General features: G+C 45.4%; 1 protein-coding gene across 3 annotated transcripts in view; it reads left to right on the forward strand.

The window, feature by feature from the left end:
• Positions 1 to 6,156: 6,156 nt before the first annotated feature.
• The window catches only part of fam161a (FAM161 centrosomal protein A), a 58,468-nt gene continuing 38,279 nt past the window's right edge, over positions 6,157 to 26,345 (forward strand). Inside the window, exons 1-3 of one of the 3 annotated variants that reach the window (XM_038808872.1) lie at positions 6,157 to 6,863; positions 13,946 to 14,202; positions 16,677 to 17,837. In XM_038808872.1, the coding sequence (XP_038664800.1) occupies positions 6,717 to 6,863; positions 13,946 to 14,202; positions 16,677 to 17,837 (1,565 nt within the window). In that variant the 5' untranslated portion in view covers positions 6,157 to 6,716. Of the gene's footprint in view, positions 6,864 to 7,009; positions 7,214 to 13,945; positions 14,203 to 16,676; positions 17,838 to 26,345 lie in introns of those variants that run through there. The other 2 variants (XM_038808856.1, XM_038808863.1) reach the window with 2 other exon arrangements.

Consider the following 26,345-nt stretch of genomic DNA (forward strand, 5'->3'; position numbering starts at 1 on the left):
CCTGGTGGAATTTTTCTTTTACCTTCAACTTTATATCAACGGTAGCATGGTGGTTAGCATCAATGCTTCACAGCTCCAGGGTCCCAGGTTCGATTCCCGGCTGGGTCACTGTCTGTGTGGAGTCTGCACGTCCTCCCCGTGTGTGTGTGGGTTTCCTCCGGGGGCTCCGGTTTCCTCCCACAGTCCAAAGATGTGCGGGTTAGGTGGATTGGCTAGGCTAAATTGCCCTTAGTGTCCTAAAAAAAATAAGGTTAATGGGGGTTGTTGGGTTACTGGTATAGGGTGGATACGTGGGCTTGAGTAGGGTGATCATTGCGCGGCACAACATCGAGGGCCGAAGGGCCTGTTCTGTGCTGTACTGTTCTAAAAAAAACATTGCTACAGCAAACTAGTGAGGTTTCTGCTTGTGCAGTGTACAGTTTTGAGCAAGGTGGAATCCTCTGATTTATAATGCTAATTTTGAGCAGGTAATAAGTAATTGGTTACCATGTTCAACATCTCAAAGGACTAAACAGTGCTAGAATGTTTTTCGACAAGTGGAGGGAACCCAGTTTTCAGGCATTTCACCAACATTCTGAAAATACTCAGTTGGTTGTGCAACATCTATGGAGAGAGAAACAGATAATGGACTAAATTTTATACTGGGGCCTTATCCCTGGACCTGACATAAATGTTTGGGGTGAGCCTGACCATACTTGGTCACTTGTCCCACAGCCATTTAACAGGCCACTAATTGACTTATAGCAGGAATTCCACCCGCGATGGGGAGGAGGTCCTGCTTCAGAGCTTCAAACATTTAAATAGGCAGTTGGGAAGGAAACACTTTGGAAGAGGAAGAAACTCCAGTGGTCACAGGGAGACCCAAAGAGGAGGTATGTTCCCTTGCCCGGCCATCAACCCACCCAGTGAAACATGGCAGGCTAGTTGAACTAGCCTCTCCCTACCACAGGTAAAATCCCAGCACTGGCAGGAGGAGGCCCCTTAAGTGGCCATCAAAGGGTTTCAACAGTTTCATGGGTGGGCTGCACAAGGCCTCCCCCATCACTGGTAAAATTGCAGTGTTGTTGCTGCTAGCATACTGGTGGGGGTGCGAGGATGTAAAATGCAGCCCAATCGTTCTATCGGGTTCATGACCTTTCATCAGAACTGGAAAAGGTGACAGACGTAACAGGCTTTTGACATGTACAAGCAAGAACGTGGAGAGGAAGAGAGGAAAGAAAAGAGGAACAGTCTTTGTTAGAGTGAAAGGCAGGAATGATTAAAAGACAAAGGGATGATGGAACAAAGCAAAAGGGGTGGTAAAAGGATGAGAAACAAAAGGTGGGTCTAAAGGAACACCGTGACAAAAGAAATCCTCAGCAGCAACCTGGGGAGGTAAAAGGGGAAGGTGCTACATCTCCTGTGCTTGCACGTGATGAGAAATAGCTGTTGGGGTAACTGAAACACGGACCGATGTGTCGTGGAGGTAACAATCCTATTGGAATACTGAGAGGGGATGATATGCTTCATGGTAGGATCACACTGTGGTGGTAGATGATCAGTTGAATGTGGAGATGTTGGGTGTAGTCGGTGATAAGGAGGGGAATGCAATCATAGAAACCCTGCAGTGCAGAAGGGGGCTATTCGGCCCATCGACCCTCGGAGCATCCTACCTAGGCCCAATCCCCCCACCCTATCCCCATAATTCAACATGGGGGCAATTTAGCATGGCTAATCCAGCTAACTTGCACATTTTTGGATTGTGGGAGGAAACCGGAACACCCAGAGGAAACACACACAGAAATAATGTGCAAACTCCACCAGAGGTCAGAATCAAATCTGGGTCTCTGGCGCTGTGAGGCAGCAGTGCTAACTACTGTGCCGCCACATTCCCCCACTTCACCATTGACAGCTGTGTCTTCAGCCATCCAGGCTCCATGCTCATGAACTCCCTCCTTGAACCTCTCTGAATCTCTCACCCTCCTTTCGGTTCCTCCTTAAATCCCACCTCGTTGACAATATTTTTGGTCGTTCTCTCCTAACATCTCCTTCTCGGTGTTAATTTTTCTCTGATTACTTCTCTATGAGACACTTTTGGATGTTTGACTATATTAAAGTACTCTCTAAGCTGTTATCCCCTCACATTCCCTCCATTCGCAAGGTAATGACCTGGAGTACAGACTGCCAACGTTGATTGTCCTCTCGTGCTCTGTTCGAGTGGCAATCAGCATGTGTCGACCCAGACAGTGAATATTGTGAGACAATGGAGACTGTCACAGCCGAGACATATCCTGCCCTTCCCATGACTTCCCCTGGCACTGAAAAGGGGTATGGAAGTAAAAGTACGGGAAATGGTACAGACATGGTCGAGGGCTATGTTGACTGAAATAAGAGGAAATCTTGAGATCATGGGATCCAGAGCGAGTTGGCAAATTGGATCCAAAATTGGCTGAGTGACAGGAGGCGGAGAATGACGGTCAAAAGTTGTTTATGTGACTGGAAGCCTATGTCCAGTGGTGTATTGCAGGAATTGAAGCTGGTCCCTTGCTGTTTGCAGTGTACGTTAATGTCCTAGATAGGAATGTGGGAGGTACAAGATTATGAGAGGCATTGACAGAGTGGATAGTCAGAAGCTTTTTCCCAGAGGGAAGAGTCAATTACTAGGCGGCATAGGTTTAAGGTGCGAGGGGTGGGGTGCCTGAGGGGGGTTGAAAGATCGGGGTGTCATTTAAAAATGACGTCCTGATCCACAAATGCTCTTTCTGCACTGGTCCAAAGATCCCTGAAGGCAGCAGGGTATGTAGATAAAGTAGTTAAGAAGGCATAAGGGATACTTGCCTTTATTAGCCGAGGACGTTCTGATGAAGCTGCATAAAACACTTGTTAGGCCACAGCCATGTGCAGTTCTGGTCACCACACTATAGGAAGGATGTGATTTCAGAAGAAAGGGGCTAGAGACTTTCAGCTATGAAGAGAGGCTTGGTAAGCTGGGGTTGTTTTCCTGAGAGCAGAGAAGGCTGAGGGGGGACCTCATTGAGGTGCATAAAATTATGTGAGCCATAGATAGGATAGATTGGAAGACTCTTTTCCCCTTAGCACAGGGGTCAATAACCAGGGGGTATCAATTTAATGTGAGGAGCAGAGGATTTGAGGAAAACTTTTTTCACCCAAAGGGTGAATCTGGAACTTACTGCCTCAAAGGATGGTATAGGTGGGAACTCTCACAACACTTGAGAAGCATTTATTTGAGCACTTGAAACGTCGTTGCATGCAAGGCTGAGGATCAAGTGCTGGAAAATGGGATTATGATAGGTTTGATGGCCAGCACAGACATGATGGGCCGAAGGACCTTTCTGTGTTGTAAAACTCTATGACTCAAAGAAATGTAATATTGGAAGCATTGGTACAGAAGGTAACATTGTCAGAAGAGATATGATAGAGGGAGGACATGAGAGAATGGAACAGATTCCTTATGGTAAGCACGGTGGGGAAAACGTGAAATTGAGATAGCTGAGGGGTCACTAGGTTTCTCATAGATATTGGTTGCCAGCCTATGAAAGTCAAGGAATGAAAAGCATTGAAAATGAACTATGGACAAGATTTTTCAGATGACAAGGTTTTCCACCCAACATGTTAATGAGGAATGCAACCCCACCAATACTGGCTGTCCTACAGCCATTTAATACTCCAAAGGCATAAATTGGCTGAAGATGGGACTTTCACCCTTCACACAGGAGGAAGACCCTCATCAAGTTACTGACCAATTTGATTGGCTGGCAACTCTGCAGTCCAAGTAGTGCAGTAGCTAGAGTGGGACTACGAACAGTCCCCAGATTCAATGCCTTACGAGTCCAGAAAGAGGACAAATGCAAGTGGCCTTATGTAGAGGTGGAAAGGTGAGGCCCAGAGAGGGATGGGGCCTTGATGGTGAGACTGGAGGGTCAGGGGAGACCCTGTCTAGATGGACTGCCAATGTGGAAAAGAGGCCGTTGAAGGAGGCACCTCTCCCTACCCTCCCCACCCCAGACCTGAGGTGAATCTCTGCTATGTAGGAACTGTGAAGTCATCAAGTAGGCTGAGGAAAAAAATCAGATTTAAGAATTTTCAAAGCAGGAAGCAAAAAGGGATTATGATTTTGTTTTTAATCATTTTACAGAACCAACATAAAAATTGGGGCATATACACAGGATTAAGGTAGAGACTGTAATATCTTAAGCTTTAAAAAAAAACTTAAAATCATTAAACATCATGAGGGAATGACACACCCACACATATAAAATTAATTTTTCAGGGTCAGAGAAGTTGTTGAACAGGAATTATGGCTTAGTACGCCAGTGAAACCTCAATTACACGCATTCAACAAGGTTTTCACTGTGTAAAAAGCAAATTCAGAAAATAACAATGGTAAGCACATCAAGAGGCCATTCAGTCCATTGAGGGACAGCCCAGCTCTCAGCAAGAGCAACTCAGTAATCCCATTCCCTGCCCTTCCCAGTGGGACAGATTGGTTTTCTCTTCAGGTGCTTATCCCATCCCCCTTTGAAAGCCCCAATTATATCTGCACCCACCACACTCTTGGTAGTGTGTTCTCTATCCTAACTCATGTCATGTATCCTCTGCAGGTCCTTGACTCATTGTCTGCTGATGCTTCATCCTGTGTAATTTTCTTGGCACTTTTTGATCAGTGGGGAGGCGGTGACGTAGTGGTATTGTAACTGGACTAGTAAACCAGAAATCCAGAGTAATGCTCTGGGGACTCAGGTTCAAATCCCCCATTGCAGATGGTGAAATTTGAATTTTAAAAAAAAATCTGGAATTAAAAAAAGTCAAATGATGACCTTGGAACCATTATTGATTATTGGGAAAACCCCATCTGGTTCATTAATGTATTTAGGGAAGGAAATCTACCACCCATACCTGGTCTGGCCTACATGTGACTCCAGACCCACAGTAATGTGGTTGACTCTTAACTGCCCCTCAAGGGCAATTGGGGATGGGCAATAAATGCTGGCACAGCCTGCAATGTCCATGTCCCATGAACAAAAAAATATATACATGCACCATTGTCCTTTGCTCTCAGGGGCAGGTCGCAAGTCTGCATCAGCTGGAGTGTAAATCAAACCAGCACTGCTGTTGTTACTGAACTATAGTCTAGCCTAATGACCCCCCCCCCCTCCCTCCCACCCACAAAATATCCCACCTACCCTTTTTTCTCATATCACTATTGGTTCTTTTGCCAACCATCTTAAACTGGTGCCCTCTGTTTTTTGATTCTTAGCCAAAGGGAACAGTTTTCCCCCTTATGATTTTGAACATTTCTATTAAATCTCCTCTGACTTATCTCTTCTCTAGGACAACTTCTCCAATCTAGCTACGTAACTGAAATTCCTCATTCATGTAACCATTTTCTTAAATCTCTTCTGCAGCCTTCACATGAGTCCGAAAGACTGACGTCCAGAATTAGACACAATCCTTCAATACAGGCTGAACCAGAATTTTATAAACTGGTGCATACTTCTTTGCTTTGTGCCCAATGCCTCAAAATCCAGGATCCTATGTACCTTTTTCACTATTTTCTCAAACTGGCCTGGCATCTTCGTCAGTTTGTGCATATATATTCCCAGCTGTCTCTGTTCCCCCTTTAAAATCATCCCCTTTAAAACATTTTAGAAACCTCAACTTCTTCCTACCAAAATGTATCACCACACTTCAGTGCATTAAATTTCATCTGTCACATGTCCATCCATTCTATCACTTGAAGTCTTACAGTTCAGCGTATTTAAAAGTTTTATGTGATCTTCAAATTTGAAATTTTGTTCTGCAGAAAGTAGTCTAGGCCATTGAAATATATCACAAGGAGCGATTCTGCACTGATGTGTGAAGATTGGCAACAGTATAGACGGGCAGGGTATTCATAGAATCCCTATAGTGCAGAAGGAGGCCATTTGGCCTATCGAGTTTGCACCGACCCTCCGAAAGAGCACCTTACCGAGACCCACTCCGCACATGGCACAGTAACACAGCACCAGGGACCAGGGTTTGATTCTTGGCTTGGGTCGCTGTCTGTGAGGAGTCTGCACGTTCTCCCCGTGGCTGCATGAATTTCCTCCGAGTGCTCCGGTTTCCTCCCACAAATCCTGAAAGACGTGATTGTTAGGTGAATTGGTCATTCCGAATTCTCTCTCCGTGTACCCGAAAAGGTGCCGGAGTGTGGCAGCTAGGGGCTTTTCACAGTAACTTCATCGCAGCGTTAATGTCAGCCTACTTGTGACACCTAACCGTTGCACCCAAAGGGCAATTCAACATAGCCATTCCACCTAACCTGCACAATTTTGGGCTGTGGGCGGAAACCACAGCACCCAGACGAAACCCACGCAGACACGGGAGAATGTACAGATTCTGCACAGTGACCCAAGGTCGGAATCAAACCTGCAGCCTTGCCGCTGTGAGGGAGTAATTCTAAGTCCTCTGCCGCCCTATTTCGGAGAGCAACTTCTAATTTCTGTTCTCATCTCCAGATGCCGATGGTTGCTGTCAATTTTATAGTGACGAATGTGAACCCTGACGATCAAACATTGTGGAGCCAACGTCTTTCTGTCCTTTTCTGCAGATGAATATATGACAGAGAGGATTGGAACAGCCGCGCGCTTTTGGCCCTGCGAGCTGTCCGTACTGTTAATCCCCCTCCTCCCACTGCAGCCGTTACTCGCAGCTGGCGGTTGAACGGCCAAGTCGCGATGCCGAATCCGCATCGAAACTCGGTTCTCATCACCTCCTGCATCAAAGCCCCCGTGGACCCCAAAACCAGAATACCCACCACTCTGTACGAGAGAGAAGAGGGCCAGCCTCTCCGAATGAGCCAGAAGCTACCTGACGCCGAGGAGGTGAGGGGGCGGAGGAGCGGCGTCGATGGGGAGGGGCAGAAGGCAAGAGGCGGGGCCAGTTCAAAGCACCTGTCTGTGACCGGGGAATGGCGCAGGTGCAGACGGGGAGGGGCGTGGTCGATGGAGGCGGGGCCAGTTCAAAGCACCTGTCTGTGACCGGGGAATGGCGCAGGTGCAGACGGGGAGGGGCGAGTACAAAGCACCTGTCTGTGACTTGTCAATGGCACAGGGCGGGGCGCGTTGTCAATGGTAACTGATGCCTGCAGCTCGAGCTGTCTTCAGAAGGGCCAAATGTCAGGACTCGCGGGAGCGTTAGAAATCCAGTTATTCTTAAAATGAAAATTGTTCAGGTAAGTGTAATTGTTTTAAAGCATCATTCGGACGGCAGGGTTTGCCTGGAAAAATCTTAATGTGAATGGTTGGATCGATTGTCCTGTCAACAAAAATGGATTGTTTCAATCGACTTAATTTCTTTCAAAGGAAGTTAGTACTCCATCTCCGGTATGTATTTCAAATCCTGATAGTTGGGTCGTCCAGGATTCCGATTCTAGTCGCAGTTATCAAACGTGAGTTGTATCCGTAATGACAGCTAGTAATTTTCACGACGATGTGTTTATTGAATGTGGTATTTCTTGGTAATAAACTGCAAACTATATTTTATTTTAATTCTACACACTGGTCAAGAATGTTGAGTAATGTGTCGGCACAAGCATTGACTTTAAAAAGTAATGTATATCTTCTTCGGCGATCACCCGCCAACGCGTATGATTGTCCACCGAAGAAACTGTGTGCTACTGGTCCTGGATTCTGTGGGTCCGTGCATGGGCTGATGACCGCAATCCTACAGCAGCATCTTTAAAAAAAAATAAAAAAATTTTATTAACCTTTTACAGTTTGTAAAATCGAAACAACAACAGTAAAATAATGCGTGGAAACAACAAACCAAATCACATAACCCCCACCAATCAACAAAAAAAAAGGAAAATAGAACAGCAACTGCTCCCAACTCCCAGGCGATTGGAACAAATACCCCCAGCAGCTAACAGTGACCAACTCCTTGAAGTAGACGATAAACGGCCGCCATCTCTGGTAGTACCATTCAATTGATCGCCTCACGGTGTTTTTAACCTTCTCCATTAAGGAGAAACTTCATTAAGTCACCTAGCCTTGGAAGGAATAACAGGAAGACAGAGTACTGGGCTAATGGTAAGATTCTTGGTAGTGTGGATGAGCAGAGAGATCTCGGTGTCCATGTACATAGATCCCTGAAAGTTGCCACCCAGGTTGAGAGGGTTGTTAAGAAGGTGTACGGTGTGTTAGCTTTTATTGGTAGAGGAATTGATTTTCGGAGTCATGAGGTCATGTTGCAGTTGTACAAAACTCTGGTGTGGCCGCATTTGGAGTATTGCGTGCAGTTCTGGTCGCCGCATTATAGGAAGGATGTGGAAGCATTGGAAAGGGTGCAGAGGGGATTTACCAGGATGTTGCCTGGTATGGAGGGAAGATCTTATGAGGAAAGGCTGAGGGACTTAAGGCTGTTTTCGTTAGAGAGAAGAAGATTAAGAGGTGACTTAATTGAGGCATACAAGATGATCAGAGGATTAGATAGGGTGGACAGTGAGAGCCTTTTTCCTCGGATGGAGATGTCTAGCACAAGGGGACATACCTTTAAATTGAGGGGCGATAGATATAGGACAGATGTCAGAGGTAGGTTCTTTACTCAGAGAGAGTAGTAAGGGCGTGGAATGCCCTGCCTGCAACAGTAGTGGACTTGCCAACACTAAACGCATTCAAATGGTCATTTGATAGACATATGGACGATAAGGGAATAGTGTAGTGTAGATGGGCTTTAGAGGGGTTTCACAGGTCGGCGCAACATCGAGGGCTGAAGGGCCTGACCTGCGCTGTAATGTTCTATGTTCTAGCCAACCTAGGCACTGGGCAGAGTTGCCAACCTCCACCTCAGCAGGACTCGCCTTGTGCTTCCTAGAGCCGCATCTTCGACCACACACTTGGCAGGTGTTTCCGGAAGGTGGGATCGGTCCTTGGACTCTCGATCAGTGGTATTCTTTTCTCAAAAATCCTTTTCCGGTCTTCCTCTTGTCGTCTGGTGTCCTACATGAATAGTGTCCCTTCAATCAGGAGGTTCCTCCAATAAGTCTCTTTTAAGCCAAGTGTCTCCAAGGTATTAACATCTATGCTTCATTTCTTGATGTAAGCTTTCCGGGTGTTTTGAAGTACATTCTCTGTCCTCCTCTTGTTTGGGAGCCTTCCTTGGGGTGAAGAAGAGTTGCCATGGCAGCTGGGATTGAGGCATCCTAAGAATGTGGCCAGCCCAGCCAGGTTGGTTTTGGGTGATCATGGTGTTGATGTTGGTGCTCTTGACTCATTCAAGGGTGCTGATATTCCTGTGCCCGTCCTCTCAGCTGATGCAGAAAATCCATCTCGGATATTATTGATGATCCCTCTCCAGGTCTTTGAATTGGTGTCTGTACATAGTCCAAGCTTCTGAGCTGTAGACAAGAGTTGGAAGGATGACTGCCTTGTACATGAGGATCTTGTATCAGCATGAATGTCATGGCCCTTGAAGACTCTCGTCCTTAGGCATCCAAAGGCGGTGCTTGCAGATTGAATATGATATTGGATCTCCGCATCGATGTTAGCCTTGGATAAGGTGGCTTCCAGATAGGGGAAATGTTTCACAATTGGGAGGGTTCACTGTTGATCTTGATAGAGGGAGAGTCTGGGTCTTGCAATTCTTCATGTGTTTAATGGCAGCTTCGACTTCATCCACAGTTGGTGGGAGTCCAAAGTGATCTCTGAGTGGGAGTTGTGGTATTTCCTCAAACACATACTCATCTATGATTGTATTGGGGCAGCACAGTGGTGCAGTGGTTAGCACTGCTGTCTCACGGCGCCAAGGTCCCATGCTCGATCTCGGCTCTGGGTCATTGTCCGTGTGGAATTTGCACATTCTCCCCGTGTTTGCATGGGTTTCGCCCCACAACCCAAAGATGTGCAGAGTAGGTGGATTGGCTACACTAAAAATTGCCCCTTAATTGGAAGAAATTAATTGGGGACTCTAAATTTATTTTTTTAAATCTCTGATTGTATCACAATTTAGGAGTTCTTTGAAGTGTTCTCTCCATCGAAAGCTGATGTTTTCGTTGTCTCTCAAAAGGGTCCAACTTTCCTCCATACCGGTTTGAGGCCGAGGGTGTTGGGTCTATATCTTGCCTTGGTGGCACTGAAGAAGCCCTGGATGTCATACTTGCTGGATATTCCTTCAGAATGTTGGAGAGTATGATGTCCAGGGTGGATTAGAAGCCTTTTATGGACTCATCGTTGGTATCAAGGATTGGGGTGTTGGTACTTGTGACAGTTGCCTGCTATTTTTTCGGAATGTTGTAGACACAGAATCATGAGGCATTCGTTGATGCCGATAGGGAGCTCCGAGAGCCGGTTGACGAGTTTGTTCATTATTTTAAATTGAAAGTACCCAATTCATTTTTTCCAATTAAGGGGCAATTTATAGCATGTTCAATCCACCTACCTTGCACATCTTTGTGTTGTGGGGGCGAAACCCACGTAAACACGGGGAGAATGTGCAAACTCCACACGGACAGTGACCCGGAGCCGGGATCGAACCTGGGACCTCGGCGCCATGAGACTGCAGTGCTAACCACTGAGCCATCGTGCTGCCCTGAGTTTGTTCTTGATGGCGAATCTAATTCTTTGTCTCCTGGGCTGCTTCTCGGGTTTTCCTCTTCAAAAGAAGGTGTAACCACCGCCATCTTCTCTCAGCTACCCTCCGCCTGCTCTTCAGGTCTCTTGCAAGTTAGCGCTAATTTTAAGATTCCCAACGTCATCGCTCTCGGGATCAATGGAACACTTGAACCTCTCCACCACGACAAGGTGGCAATCCACAGAAAATTATTTTAAAGCCTAGAAGTTGGGTCGTTTGGGATTTTGATTCCTATTTTGAGTTTAGTTGTAGTAATCACATGTGTTGTATCCGTAATGGTTAATCACATATATACACACACAACAGACAAACAAACACAGGGGGGAAAAGTGGGGTGTAAAAATAAGTAAAAAGGATAAGAGTCTTTGTTTCAAATGGTTATCTTCTAATAATAGTTAATAATCTTTTATTGTCACAAGTAGGCTTACATTAACACTGCAATGAAGTTACTGTGAAAAGCCCCTAGTCACCACATTCTGTTCGGGTACACAGAGGGAGAATTCAGAATATCCAATTCACTTAACAGAACGTCTTTCGGGACTAGTGGGAGGAAACCAGAAGCACCCGGAGGAAATCCACGCAGACATGGGGAGAATGTGCATTCTCCGCACAGACAGTGACCCAAGCTGGGAATCAAACCTGGGACTCTGGAGCTGTGAAGCACGGTGCTACCCGTCCTTCATTACACCTAGCACACTTTCTTTCAACCTAGGCTTTCAGTTTAAAGTTTCTGCCTTCCATCTGTAATGATTTTCATTGTAGATTAATTTGGATCTCTTCAGTTTCAGAAAGACAGCAGCTATGTAGCTTTTCTGGAGAAAACAAGAAAGAGAGAGTGAGCAGCTTCTTCCTCTGAGTGTCCAGGTCCCGACTGTGCTTTCCTTAGTTCTCTGAAAATCATCCCACTTGGGTAGCACCCAATCAGTGCTTGATGCTGTGTAGTATACAACCTTTTCGCCAATTCATTGACCACCAGTCAACCATTTGAACCACATCCTTCCGATCCCTTGGTGCCAAAATGTCTGAGTTCTACTGTTCAAAGCTAGCACAGTGTACTGTAACTTTCGAGTCCTTCACTTCCTCTGCGCCCATTAAACATCCATGGATCAAAAATGATAATGACAAAATAAAGAAATGAGAAATAAGGGAATCAACAGGCAGGGCTCTTATATTGCATACAAAAGAGAACACTGAAGCTTCTCCAACAATCTTCAGTCAAAAATGCTGAGTGGATGATCCATCTCAGCCTCCTGAGGTCCCCACTATCACTGTCTTCAACCTATCCAACTCACTTCCTGTGAGATCAAGAAATGGCTGAACACACAGGATACAGCAAAGGCAAGGCTATGGGCCCCAACAACATCCTGGCAGTAGTCCTAAAGACCCGTGCTCTGAATGTAGCCACACCTCTTACCAAGCTGTTCTAATATACTACAACACCAGCATCTTCCTGACAAAGTGAAAATTTGCCTAGATTTGTCCTGTGCATGAACAGCAGGACAATCTAATGTAAACAATTACTATCCCATTAATCTTCAGCAACATGATGGATGGTATTGTTGACAGTGCTATCAGGTGCCACTTACTACCAATAACCTGTCCACTGATACTCTGTTCTGGTTTTGGCAGGACCACTTGGCTTCAAATGTTATTACATCTTTGATCCAAAGATGGACAAATAGGCTGAATTCCAGAACCAAGATGAGATCAGGATAGCATTTATTGAAGAGTTGCATTAAGAACTAAGTAAAATTGAAGTCAATGAGAATCAAGCAGGAAACTCTCCCTGGCCCACACAAAGGAATCTGGTTGTGGTTGTTGGAGGCCAATCATCTCAGACCCAGGACATTGCTGCAGGAGTTCCTCAGGCCACGGGATTAGGCCTAACTACATTCGATTGCTTCATCTAGAACATTCTCTCTCTGTATCATAAGTTCAGGAGAGGGGATTTAGCCCCATGATAGCATATTGCTGAGTTCCATTCGCAATTTCTCAGGGAATGAACTAATCTGTGCCTAAGTATAACAAGACTTGGATAACATTCAGGTTTGGGCCAACAAGTGGCAGGTAACATAATTTCACACAAGTGCCAGGCAAAGACTGTCCCCATGACATTCAAAGGTATTACCATTGCTGAACCCTCACAATTACTATCCACGGAGTCAACATTAACTAGAAACTTAACTAGGTCAGCTACATATATATTATGGCTACCAGAGGGCTCAGGGGCTATTTTGTTGTGGTGAGTGATTCACCTGATTTCCCCAAAGACTTTACTCTGTCTGCAGGGCACAAGTTAGGAGTTTGGAGGAAATGAAATGAAAATCGCTTATTGTCACAAGTAGGCTTCAAATGAAGTTACTGTGAAAAGCCCCTAGTCGCCACATTCCGGCGCCTGTTCGGGGAGGCTGGTACGGGAATTGAACCGTGCTGCTGGCCTGCCTTGGTCTGCTTTAAAAGCCAGCGATTTAGCCTAGTGTGCTAAACCAGCCAATGGAGTTCCAATCTCTGGAGCCCCCAACGTGAACTTGACCTCCCTCTTTTCCCCAAGCCCCCCTGCTTTCAAAGCCAGCGATTTAGCCCAGTGGATAAACTTCACTTGCCTGGATGAGTGCAGCTCCAACATTACTCAAGAAATTAACACAACTCAGGACAATGCAGCCTTCTTGTTTGATACCCTGCTCCCCCCCCCCCCCCCCCCCACATTCACACACTGGCCCACCATTTCAGATTTCAGCAGTGTATTATATACAAGATGCATTGCAGAAAATAGCCACCACTTCTTTGATTTCATCTCTAAACCCAATGACCTCCATCAGCTAGGAGGATAAGAGTATCAAATGCATGGGAACACATCCCCTCCAAGACTCTACACTACTTGGAGAATATGTTCATCACAGGACTTCAGTGGTTTAAAAAGGCTTTCACCACCCCTTCTCAAGGGTACTTAGGAGTGAGCAATAAATGCTGTGCATGCCAGAGATGCCAACATCCCATGAATTTTAAAAATTCCTAACTAATTTGTGCCTAATATCAGAGAATTATTCTGATGTTTTTTACAGAACTTATATTTACCACAATTTTAAGCGATATGTTAGTGATTCATTTGCATTTGTATCTTGTTTTGTATTGCCTTTTGAGCTATATTAACCCAGTTTTGTTTCCTTTGTTCCAGTTTTTGCCATTTATGCAGACATAATGGGCTGAGCGGCCTCCTATGCTGTAACAAACTTGATTTGTTTTATCAACTTAATTACCAATCATATATTAATGGTACCTTAGTATTTTCGTGAAATGATAAGTGTACATGTGAATAATAGAATTTCTCTGTATTTAGAGTGAAAATGATTCTGATCCTGATACCAGTGAAACCAGGCAGCTTAAGCAAATTAATTATATGGATGAAATGGATTCATTAATCCCCAGCAGTTTATGTGGTGTGTCCAATGAAGACTACTATAAGAAAATTGGGGAACTAAAAGATGCACATGCACATACTATGGCAGTGCTAGAAAAAATGTATGAAAATAAACTTTGTGTCAGAGACACGATAGCGGGATCAGAGGATCCCTGTGAATCTTCAGTGCATTGCAGGTAGGCTACATTGAGAACTAAATATAATACATTCAAAGGCAAGTAGGATTGATCCGAGCTGCCTGACACTGTACAGAAAAATACAAGGGCAATATGGTTCTTTTTATGGTGGTCAATTCTAAACATGATGTACACTATCAAAATGTAACTAGTTGAACTAGGTACCAGTGTACACAATATGGTAGCTCATGGCAAAAGCATCATTGGCTGCTAGGTCTAAGCGGAGTAATTATATAGATGGCACTCAAAATTTTACTTTCAATTCATTTTCAACCAAATAGCAGTATTTGACAGAAGTAAATGTTTGATTTTTGTCTCCCAAAAAGATTCATATTATTTTCTCCACGCAGTTTACTTCTGGTTGCTTACCCAATCATACACCTTTTCCAGTATCCTCTCAACCTTCTACTCCATCTACCATTACATCCCTGTTAAATTCCTAACCTACTCGGATGCTAGGTTCTTCTTTCTTCTTGATAGGACTACCTTGGATCGTTGCTTCATCTCTTTGACCATACAGTTCCCCTGTTAACTACTCCAGGATCATTATTTCCACAACTGGAAAAATTATGAACTTTCATTGACAACATCTTAAATTCACACCTCTCCCTCCTTATGTCCATCATCTGTACTCACAAGTGCCTCATTGATCTGCTTGACAACTACAGTGTCCCTCAATGTCCTTATCACTCCAAGTTCCTTGATCAGGGATTAGAGCACTTGTGGAATATGATCTGTTTGGCTGTCTACCACTTGATTTGATTTGACCAGTTCAAACAATATTGCTTTATCTCTCTAAGAAAAACTTCCCAATGATTCACGGTCACCTTAGAGGTCATGGCCAACCCAGAACTTTTTGTCTCCACTAGTATTCCCCTTCTATCCACATCTGATTCTAAATGTGGTGCTCATGGACATCACTTAAAAATCCGGCGATTTATTGGATTGCCTCTTATTACTTGCACCACTTTTCTCTTTTTAAAAAAACATTATTGACCCTTCTAGCTTTGCATTAACCTATCCTTTCAACAATTGCTACCTGAATGTGATTGTCACTGAACCATGTATTCAGCAATCCTATTTGAGCCCCTCAGTATAATCTTTGTTGAAATCACCAGTGTAATTATTTGTGACTTCTGCCAAAGTTGGGATTGCTTTTTCTATAGCTTAATGTCATCAACACTGAGCCAACCCTGTTGTGTTTTGGCACTGACTCCACCAGCCTTCCAGACTGCACTATTGGGCAGAGCCAGGTAGTGGTTGAAACAATTTCTTCTCTCTTTTGCCATGAGCTGAGCTTTACATTATCCACTTATGTTTGTATCTCATTCTGCTGTGATCATTATCCTTCACTGCATTAGTTCAACATATCCATTACCCCAGTTCTGGATTACTGCTCACCTCCATTCCCTTCAGTCTGTCATTGGAGGCTTTTAAAAAAAATTGTTCCTGCATGAAATGTAATTGGCCGGACCTACATTTATTCCCCATCCTTAATTGCCCTTGAAGTGAATACCTTGCTTGGCCATTTCAGGTAGCAGTCTAAGAGTCAACTACATTGCTGTGGGTCTGGAGTCACATTTAGGCCAGACCAGATAAGGGCAGCAGATTATTTTTTTTAATAATAATTTTTATTAGTGTCACAAGTAGGCTTACATTAACACTGCAATGAAGTTACTGTGAAAATCCCCGAGTTGCCACACTACGGCGCCTGTTCGAGGTCTCTGAGGGAGAATTCAGAATGTCCAATTCACCGAACAAGCATGTCTTTCGGGACTTGTGAGAGGAAACCGGAGCACCCAGAGGAAATCCATGCAGACACTGGGAGAACATGCAGACTCCGCACAGACACAACAATCACTGGTGATTTCATGGTTACCATCACAGAGACTGGCTTTCAATTCCAAAATGTATTAATTTAAAAAATAAATTTAGAGTACCCAATTCATTTTTTCCAATTAAGGGACAATTTAGTGTGGCCAATCCACCTACCCTGCATATCTTTGGGTTATGGGGGCGAAACCCACGCAAACACGGGGAGAATGTGCAAACTGCACACGGACTGTGACCCAGAGCCGGGATCGTACCTGGGACCTCGGTGCTGTGAGACAGCATTGCTAACCATTGTGCCACCATGCTGCCCTCAAAATGTATTCATTGAATTTAAATTCCACGATCTGAGCTCTGTCCTCTGGATTACTAGTCTAGTGATATTACCATTACTTCAACATCTCCTGTGTTCCTGATCTTCGGTCTCTTCTTGAATGCTGTTCCAAAATAACTTTGCCCTGCAGCCCTTCTCACTGTTACTGAAAGCAATTAACCAAATTATTTTATTACTTTCCTGCATCACCTCTTTCCCCATGTAGTACGCTTTAGATGTACTTTTAGAAGAATGGATTGTGTAATTAGTTTTAATGAACAATTAATAATATTCTAAATTAATACAAACTTACTTTTGTAACATTTTATAGTTCAGATAAGCAAAATGATGGCCATCTATCTGACACGACAACTGAGGGGGACAATGCTACATACTTGCGTGTTTCAGAAATGTCCAGTGAAGATCAGGAAAAAGACGGAGAAAATATCATGTCCTGTGGAAGGGATCGAATTCGAGGAATGTGGGATGGATTTTCTGCGCAGGAGTATATTTCGAATGAAGAATCCCAGAAGCCTGGAAGATCAAGTTTACCAAAAATGAAAACAATAAAGAAGGAGCAAAAGCAGTGGTCACCAAAGATCACAGTACCACACCCTTTCCTGATGACTCTCAGAGAGGCTGAAAAAAAGAAGCGCAAGATCAGATCAAGGTCTGAAATTGAAATAGAGAATCATATGCTAAGAAAACAATTAGAGGAAGAAGCAGAATGCCAGAAAAAATTCCGTGCTAACCCTGTACCAGCCCATACCTATATTCCGCTATTGGAGGAAATAATAGAACGGAATGAAGAAAGAAGGAGCTTTGTAAAGATGAGAAACAAAGAAATTTTACTGGCGATGCAAAAACCATTTGGTTTTCTTGAAAGAGAGGAGAAGAAGAAAGAAATCAGAAAAATGCAAATAAAGGACCTAGATGTTCCAGTAAAGAAGCCAAATAAATTTAAAGCAAAACCAGTTCCCAGATATCTGTATGATCATACAATCAGTGACAAGATTAAAGAGGAAGAACTCTACAGAGTAATTAGAATAAAAGTGAGAGCTCAAGAGATATTACGTAGTGCATCTCTTCCAAAAAGTATGCTTCGTAATACTTCCTTGGAAAAGAAGAAACCAACAAGTTGGGACCCTGATAAAGAACTGAAATTCAAACCCCAGATTAATGCAAAAGTACCAGATTTTAAGATGTTGCACAGAAAGTCTCGAGGAAAGCTTATGAGAAAGAAGAACTTACAATTGACAACCGTGTGTGAACCCTTTCAGTTGCTCACTCCTCATATTCGTTCAAAAAAAGAAAAGATTTTGGATGATATAATGGCAGATGAAAACCGGATGAAAGAGACCCAATGGCCTTATAAGTCTTGCAGAAACCAATGGAAATCACATGGCGGCATAAATTCATTTCCATCAGGATCTGTGGACTTGGAAATTATAAAGATCACAAAGTCTGCAAAGAAGAGGAAAGAAGCTGTCAGGTAAGAACAATTTTCATCTTTCAAGAAATTCATAAAATCAGATCAGATGTGATCTGCCCTCCACTATTTTCTGAAAGCAGCATTTTAATGAAAAGCTTAAATCTCACTCGAACTTGTCCAATAATCTTTCAAAATTAAATTTTGTCAATTTATATATCTATTGGTTCAGAAATTTATGCATTAAGGCAGGTAAATAATTCAATTAGCATTTAAGATTAATTTGATCCCGGGAAGAAAAGTCAAACATAGGAAGCATTCTGATATGTTAATGAGGAAATATCAGTACAATGTGAACTTGGCTTTTTGTTGGTACATACCTACCCACAAGTAGTACGCTGGTATCTTCATTTGAAAAAAATAGTGTAAGCACATAGGACATGATCAAACTGTAAAATTTGAGTCGCTTCGTGCCCAAATGTTCCGTAACATTAATTTGTTTAAAACACTTATTATTTTATATCTTCTCTCTCTTCCCACCTCCTTGGAATTGAAATGATGAACTGTTATGTGTCAAATGCAATACTAAACATTTAGAGTTACATTAAAATTCATGGGTTGTTTGAGATAGCAGGCAATCCAACCCATAAAGATTCCTTGGTAACTTTATTCAGATCTAATAAATGGTTTAAAAACTATAAACCGCAGTGTTTATTATAGATTACTGCTTCACCTCACAATTTTTCACTTGAGCTAATGATCAGAATAATATAACAGCGGAATTCTGTTTTCATTCTAAGGAGCTAGAACAACATTTATTGCCCATCCCTAATTGGTTTGAGAATGTGGTGGTGAGCTGCCTTCTTGAAACACTACAATACCCCTGTAGATACACCTCCAGTGCTGTTAGGAAGGGTGTTCCAGAATTTTGATTCAGTGATGGTGAAGTAATGCCGATATTGTTCCAAGTCAGGATGATTTGTGATTTGAAGAAGAACTTGCAGCTGGTGGTGTTTCCATGTGTCTGTTTTTTTTTTCATTCATGGGATGTGGGCTAGATCAACATTTATTGCCCATTCTTAATTGAGAAGGTGGTGGTATAAATGCAAATACTATCCAGCGTAGAGCCCCGGTTACGGCTATGGTAACAGCCCGGGGCTAGCCTTTCAAACCTATATCATTGTATGATACTTTATGGGTGAAAGCCAGTTTTTGTTTTTCTTTTCTTGTTTATTCTATAATTGTTACTTGAAATACCAATAAAAATACTTTCAATAAAAAAGAGAAGGAAGCCCTCTTGACCTGCTGCAGTCTATGTAGTGTAGATGCATCCACAGAGCTGTTGGGGAGGGAAGTTCCAAGCTTTTGACCCAGCATCAGTGAAGGAACCAAAATATATTTCCAAGTCGTAGAGTTTTACAGGATAAAATGAGGCCCTTCGGCCTCAAAATGGTGAGTGGCTTGGAGGGGAATTTCGAGTTGGTGGTGTTCCCATGTGCCTGCAGCTCTTGTATTTCTAGATGTTCACTGGATGAGAAGCCTTGGTGAGTTCCTGCAATGTATCTTGTAGATGGTGCACTCTGCAGCCATTGTGGATGTGTGCCAATCAAGCAGGCTGACTTTGTTGGAATGTATCACACTCCTTGAGTGTTGTTGGAACTGCATTCATCCAGGCAAGTGGCAAGTATTCCATCACACTCTTGACTTGTCTTGTGGATGTGGACAAGCTTTGAGAGGTGAGTTACTCATGGCAGGATTCTTGACCTCCGACCTGCTCTTCGAACCATAGTATTTATATAGCTCGTCCAGTTCAGTTTCTGGTCAATGGTAAACCCCAGGATATTGATGGTGGGGATGCAGCGATGGTAATCCCATTGAATGTCAAGGGGCAGTGGTTAGATTTTACCTATTGGAGATGGTCATTGCCTGGCTCTTGTGCGTGGCAGAAATGTTACTACTCGTCAGTCCAAGCCTGAATATTGTCCATATCTTGCTGCATTTGGACTAAAACTGTTTCAGTATCTGAGGAGTTGTGGATGGTGTTGAATATTGCACAATGATCAGCGAGCATCCCAATTTCTGATCTTATCATTGAAGAAAAAGACAGCTGAAGGTGGTTGGGCCCAGGACATTAAGTCGAGGAACTCCTGCAGTCTTGTTCTGGAACTGAGATGATTGGTCTCCAACAACTACAACTATTTTCTTTTGTGCAAGGTAGGACCAGAGGAGATTTCCCCTGATTTCTGTTGACTCTATTTTTCTAAGGCTCCTGGATGCCACGCTCAGTAAAATACTGCCTTGATGTCGAGGGCAGTCACTCTCACCTCATCTCTGGAGTTTACCTCTTTTATTCATGTTTGAACCAGGAGGTCATCAGCTGAGTGGCCCTAGTAAAACCCAAACTGAGTGTCATTTAGCAGGTTCTTTGCTAAGCAAGTGCCACTTGATAAGCACTTGATATAAACATGGAAAAGAAAAAAATAGGAGCAGAAGGAGGCTATTCGGCCCTTCAAGCCTGCTCCACCATTCATTATGATCATGGCTGATCATCCAACTCAATAGCCTAATCCTGCTTTCCCCCATATCCTTTGATCTCCTTCGTCCTAAATGCTATATCCAACTGCTTCTTGAAACCATATAATGTTTTGGACTCAACTATTTCCTGTGGTCACGAATTCCACAGGCTGCCCACTCTCTGGGTGGAGAAATTTCTCCATATCTCCGTCTTAAATGGTCTATCTCGTATCCTCAGACTGTGACCCCTGATTCTGGACACACCCACCATCGGGAACATCCTTTCTGCATCAACCCTGTCCAGTCCTGTTAGAATTTTATAGGTTTCTATGAGATTCCCCCCTCAATCTTCTGAACTCTTGCAAATACAATCCTAACTGATTCAGTAATAATAATTTCTCCTCATGCGTCAATACTGCCATCCCAGGAATCAGTCTGGTAAACCTCTGCACTCTCTCTATAGCTAGATCATCCTTCCTCAGATAAGGAGACCAAAACTGCAGACAATATTCCAGGTGTGGCCTCACCAAGGCCCTGTATAATTGCAGCAAAAAATCCCTGCTCCTGTACGTGAATCCTTTCTCAATTAAGGCCAGTATACCATTTGCCTTCTTTATCACTTGCTGTACCTGCATGCTTACCTTCAGTGACTGATGTACGAAGACACCCAGGTCTTGTTGCACATTCCCCTCTCCTAATTTATGGCCATTCAGATAATAGTCTGCCTTCTTGTTTTTGCTACCAAAGTGGATAACCTCGCATTTATCCAAATGATACTGCATTTACGATTCATTTGCCCATTCGCCCAACTTGCACAAATTACACTGAAGGATCTTTGCATCCTCCTAACAGCTCACCCTCCCACCTAACTTGGTGTCATCTGCAAATATGGAGATATGACATTTTGTTCCCTCATCCAAATCATTAATATATATTGTGAATAGCTGGGTCCTAGCATCAATACCTGCAGTACCCCACTGAGTCACTGCCTGCCAATTTGAAAAAGACCCGTTAATTCCTATTCTTTGTTTCCTGTCTGCCAACCATTTTTTTTATCCATCTCAATACACTACCTCCAATCCCATGCGCTTTAATTTTAAATGCTAATCTTTTATGCAGGACTTTGTCAAAAGCCTTCTGAAAGTCCAAATACACCATATCCACTGGCTTCCCTTCATCAATTCTACTAGTTACATCCTCGAAGAGTCCCAGTAGATTTGTCAAGCATGATTGACGCTTCAGAAATCTATGCTGACTCTGTCCGATCCTGCCACTGTTTAGTGCTCTGCTTTAAAATCTTTGATAATGGATTCTAGAATTGTCCTCACTATTGATGTCAGGCTTACTGGTCTATAATTCCCTGCTTTCTCTCTACTTCCCTTTTAAATAGTGGAGTTACAATAGCCGCCCTCCAATCTGGAGGAACTGTTCCGCAGTCTATAGAATCCTAGAGAATGACCACCAATGCATCCACTATTTCTAGAACCACCTCCTTCAGTCCCCTGGGATGTAAATTATCAGGCCCTGGGGATTTATCAGCCTTAAATCTCATCAATTTCCTGAACATCATTTCTCTATTGATCACCTTCAGTTCCTCCTCCCAACTAAACCCTGCATTCCCCAACATTTCTGGTATTATGAAATGAAATGAAATGAAAATCGCTTATTGTCACGAGTAGGTTTCAATGAAGTTACTGTGAAAAGCCCCTAGTCGCCACATTCCGGCGCCTGTCCGGGGAGGCTGGTACGGGAATTAATGTCTTCATTTGTGAATACTGAACCAAAGGATACATTTAGGCATTTAGTTGCTCAGCCATTTCTTTGTCCCCTATAATACATTCCCCTGTTGCTGACTGTAAGGGACCTAAATTTGTCTTCACCAATCTTCTTCACTTCACGTACCTATAGAAACATTTACAGTCAGTTTTTATGTTCCTTGCAAACTTAATTTCGTACTCTATTTTCCCCTTCTTAATCAAACCCTTGGTCCTTCTTTGCATTAATCAATCCCTTTGAAGGGGCGGCATGGTAGCATAATGGTTAGCACTGTTGCTTCAGCGCCAGAGATGCGAGTTCGATTCCCAGCTTGGGTCACTGTCTGTGCGGAGTCTGCACATTCTCCCCGTGTCTGCATGGGTTTCCTCTGGGTGCTCCAGTTTCCTCCCACAATCTAAGATGTGCAGGTTAAATGGATTGGTCATGTTAAATTACCCTGTAGTGTCCAAACGTTAGGTGGGGTTGCTGGGTTATGGGAATAGGGTGGAGATATGGGCTTCGGTATGATGCTCTTTCAGGGGCCGGTGTAGATTCGATGGGCCGAATGGCCTCCTTCTGCACTATAAATTCTATCATTCAGTCGTCAGACCTGTTGTTTTTCTTGGCCAATTTGTAAGCTGGGGAGAAAAGAGGAGAAAAGGGCAGAAGAAGGCAACTATCAACACCAAGGTGGGAGTGGAGCCCTTTGGTCTGCCTGTATGCTGGGCCCTCCTGGGCTGAGGGCCCTGCGTGGCCCGGTCCTCCATGGCCCGGTCCTCCAACCCATTGACATCTGCCTCCAGCAAGGACAAAACCAAGACAGGGGTATCCACTAGACATGCTGTCTGCTGCTGAGCTGCCTGAAGAGAGGAAGAGAGGAGAGGAGAGAAGGACAAAAGAAGATGACTTCTATCAACAAAGTGGAAGCAGAGCGCTTTGGATTGCTTGTTTGTTGGGCCCCTCTCGGGCTAAGGGCCCTGCCTGGCTCTCCCACCCATTGATGACTGCCTCCAGCAAGAACAAAGCCTGGACAGGGGGATCCATAGACGGTGTGATTGCTGAACCCCTCCTGGGCTGCAGACCCGTTTGCATACCAGCAGCTTTTTTGGCGGAGAGAATATCTGATTCTTTGGTGTGGTCGTTCCAGGGTAGGGAGCACGAACTATGGTTTTGCTGGGCCCGTCACGGCTGACGACCTCACACAACTGCACCTACTTACATTGGTGTGTTTGTCCTAGGAGTACAGACTGTGAGTGTGCTGGGCCCCCCTTCCGGGCTGAAGATCTGCCTTTGCTCCCCTATCCTCCCACCCTGCAGCTGTACAGGTGTTTTCCACCGCTGGCACCAACACAGCCACGGTGCCCCACCCTCCTGTGGTGATATCCTCCTTCTCTCGCTGTGTCCTTTACTCTCCCTTCCTTACTTTCCCTGTTCCTCTGCATTCCTTCTTGGAGGAGAGTACACTCTTCCACCTCACTCTTCACTGAACCGCCCCCCCCCCCAAACCCCCCCTGTCTACTTCAATCTCATGAACACTGTAAAGCCTACATTGGGGTCGGCGTGGCACTTGCCTTGATGACCACTCCACCTACAGCAGTGGCAGGGCCATCCAGGGTTACCTGTCCAGGGTTACCTATGCGGGGGTAGTGGCCTCTTCCACCTCCACTACTCCCGCAACCCCACCACCTTTCCGGTTGCTGACCCGAAAGCTGAGTCTTAACTGCTACGCTCACCCCACCGTCACCATAGAGGCTTTCATTCGCGCAGTGGCCGGGGTCAGCGGCTCCTTGACCATTGTTGCCGCCTCTCTCATGTACGGGAAAGGCGTGTTCTTCCTGAGGGCTGAGAGGGTGGTCCACCACGCCCTTGAAAAGGGGCTCGCTATGGGCGAGACCTAGGTGGTGGTGGATTCTCTTGAGACCACCGCCGAGAGGGTCATATTGTCCAATGTCCCGCCCTGCCTCCCAATGGAGCTCCTCCTCCCTTACCTCCAAATACTGGGGGAGGTACGTTCTGAGGTGGTACCACTCACTCATGGCCTGAAGGATGCCCCGCTCAGGCACATCTACTCCTTCCAATGCCAGGCTTTCATCTGCCTGGCCCGGGAAGATGTATTAGATGGGGGATTTGAGGTCTCCCATGAAGGGGAGACCCACATTTTCTGGTCTGCAGAAGGCGTGCGGTGCCATGCCTGCAAGAAGGAGGGGCATGTGAGGAAGAATTGCACTGCCTCCAAAGCCACCATGGACACCAAGGCCACTCTGGCTGGCACTGGCGCTTTTCTCCCTCCATTGACGTTCCCACCCCAACCCCACAAGGGGACACAACTGTCGTAAACCACTGTTGCACCTATATTAGGTGATGTATGGTCGGACCTGCACTACAGGTACGACGGTAGTCCCTGCCTGCTGGCTCCGCCCAGTGGGCGGAGTATAAATATGTATGTCCTCCGTGCAGCACCATTTCGCCAGCTGCTGTGGGAAGCCACATATCTTAGAGCAATAAAGCCTCAGTTGTATTCAACTCTCGTCTTTGTGCAATTGATTGTGCGTCAATTTATTGCTCTAAGATTTTCAGAAGGTGGACCTCCATATCAAGCCGGATCGCCTGCAGCTGGATCTGCAATCAAGCGACGCCAGAAAGAACTTTCAGCACTGGCTAGCTTGTTTCGAGACGTACATCAACTCGGCACCAAGCCCTGTTCCGGAGGCTCAGAAAATACAGATACTGTACTCGAATTGAGCTCCAACATTTTTCCGCTGATCCAGGATGCGCCAAACTACGGCAAAGCCATGACACTACTTAAAGAAAATTCCGCCCAGAAGACGAACACGCTCTTCGCCAGGCACTTGCTCGCCACTCGCCCTCAACTCCCTGGTGAGTCCATAGAAGACTTCTGGTGCCCTAATCCCAGTAGTCCGGGACTGTGACTGTCCGACCGTTACGGCCACTGAACATTCTAACCTCCTTATGCGGGACGCTTTTGTTACGGGGATTGGGTTGGACCTCGTATGCCAGCGACTTTTAGAAGGGGCCACGCTCAATCTCGCAGAGACAAAGAAGCTAGCGCTCTCGATGACGGTCACCTTGCGCAATGTTCAGGCCTACACCCCCAGCTGTGCGGCCCACCCCTCCTATGTATCGTGGACCCCACAGATGGCCGCCCCAGCGGGGGCCTTACCCAGCCAATATGTCTGCGCCACGCGCCAGCCAGCGAACACTGGGGGACCCGATGTTACTTTTGCAGCCAGCAGAAACGCCAATGCTGCCCGGCCCGCACTGCCCTTTGTAAGGCTTGCTGTAAGAAGGGGCACCTCACCGCGGCGTGCCAGGCCTGCGCAGTCGCCGCTATCACCCCCACCCCCCTCGTTTACAGACAATGGGCACCGCCATCTTCACCTCCCTGGACCACGCGCGGCCAGTGGGCGCCGCCATCTTCCCCTCCGCGCAACACGTGTGGCCCATGGGCGCCGCCATCTTTTTCAACCCCCGCCACGTGCGGCCCATGGGCGCCGCCATTTTGTCCTCCCCAAGAACTTCAGGCACCGCCATCTTGTCTCCCCCACGTCACATGGGCACCACCAGCGTTTCAGGTCCCGTGCCCCCTGGGCACCCCATCATCCGACACCAGCAACGACCAACCGCGACTCGCCTGCACAACCTGGCCACCGCATCGACCAGCGTTAAGATCGACGATCCCATTCTGTGGCGATCCGGGGGTACTGTACTATCACACTCACGGTCCAGGGCGCAGAATTAAGCAGCTTCCGCCTCTACGTCCTCCCTAATCTCTGCGCTGCCCTACTACTCAGCCTGGACTTTCAGTGTAACCTCCAGAGCCTAAACCTGAAACTCGGCGGGCCCCTACCACCCCTTAGTGTGCGGCCTCGTGACCCTAAAGGCCGATCCACCTTCCCTCTTCGCAAATCTAACCCTGGATTGCAAACCCGTCGCCACCAGGAGCAGACAGTACAGCACCCAGGACAGGACCTTCATCAGGTCCGAGGTCCAGCGGCTGCTTCGGGAAGGCATCATCGAGGCCAGCAACAGTCGCTGGAGAACCCAAGTGGTAGTAGTTAAAACTGGGGAGAAACACAGAATGGTCGTGGACGACAGCCAGACCATCAATCGGTACACGCAGCTCGACGCGTACCCCCTCCCACGCATATCTGATATGGTCAATCAGGTTGCACAGTACTGGGTCTTCTCAACAGTAGACCTCAAATCCGCCTACCACCAGCTCCCCATCCGTAAAGCGGACTGTCCATACACGGCCTTCGAGGCAGACGGTCGCCTCTGTCA

This window comes from Scyliorhinus canicula, chromosome 1 (assembly GCF_902713615.1).
Source record: "Scyliorhinus canicula chromosome 1, sScyCan1.1, whole genome shotgun sequence".
In the NCBI taxonomy this organism is placed as follows: Eukaryota; Metazoa; Chordata; class Chondrichthyes; order Carcharhiniformes; family Scyliorhinidae; genus Scyliorhinus; species Scyliorhinus canicula.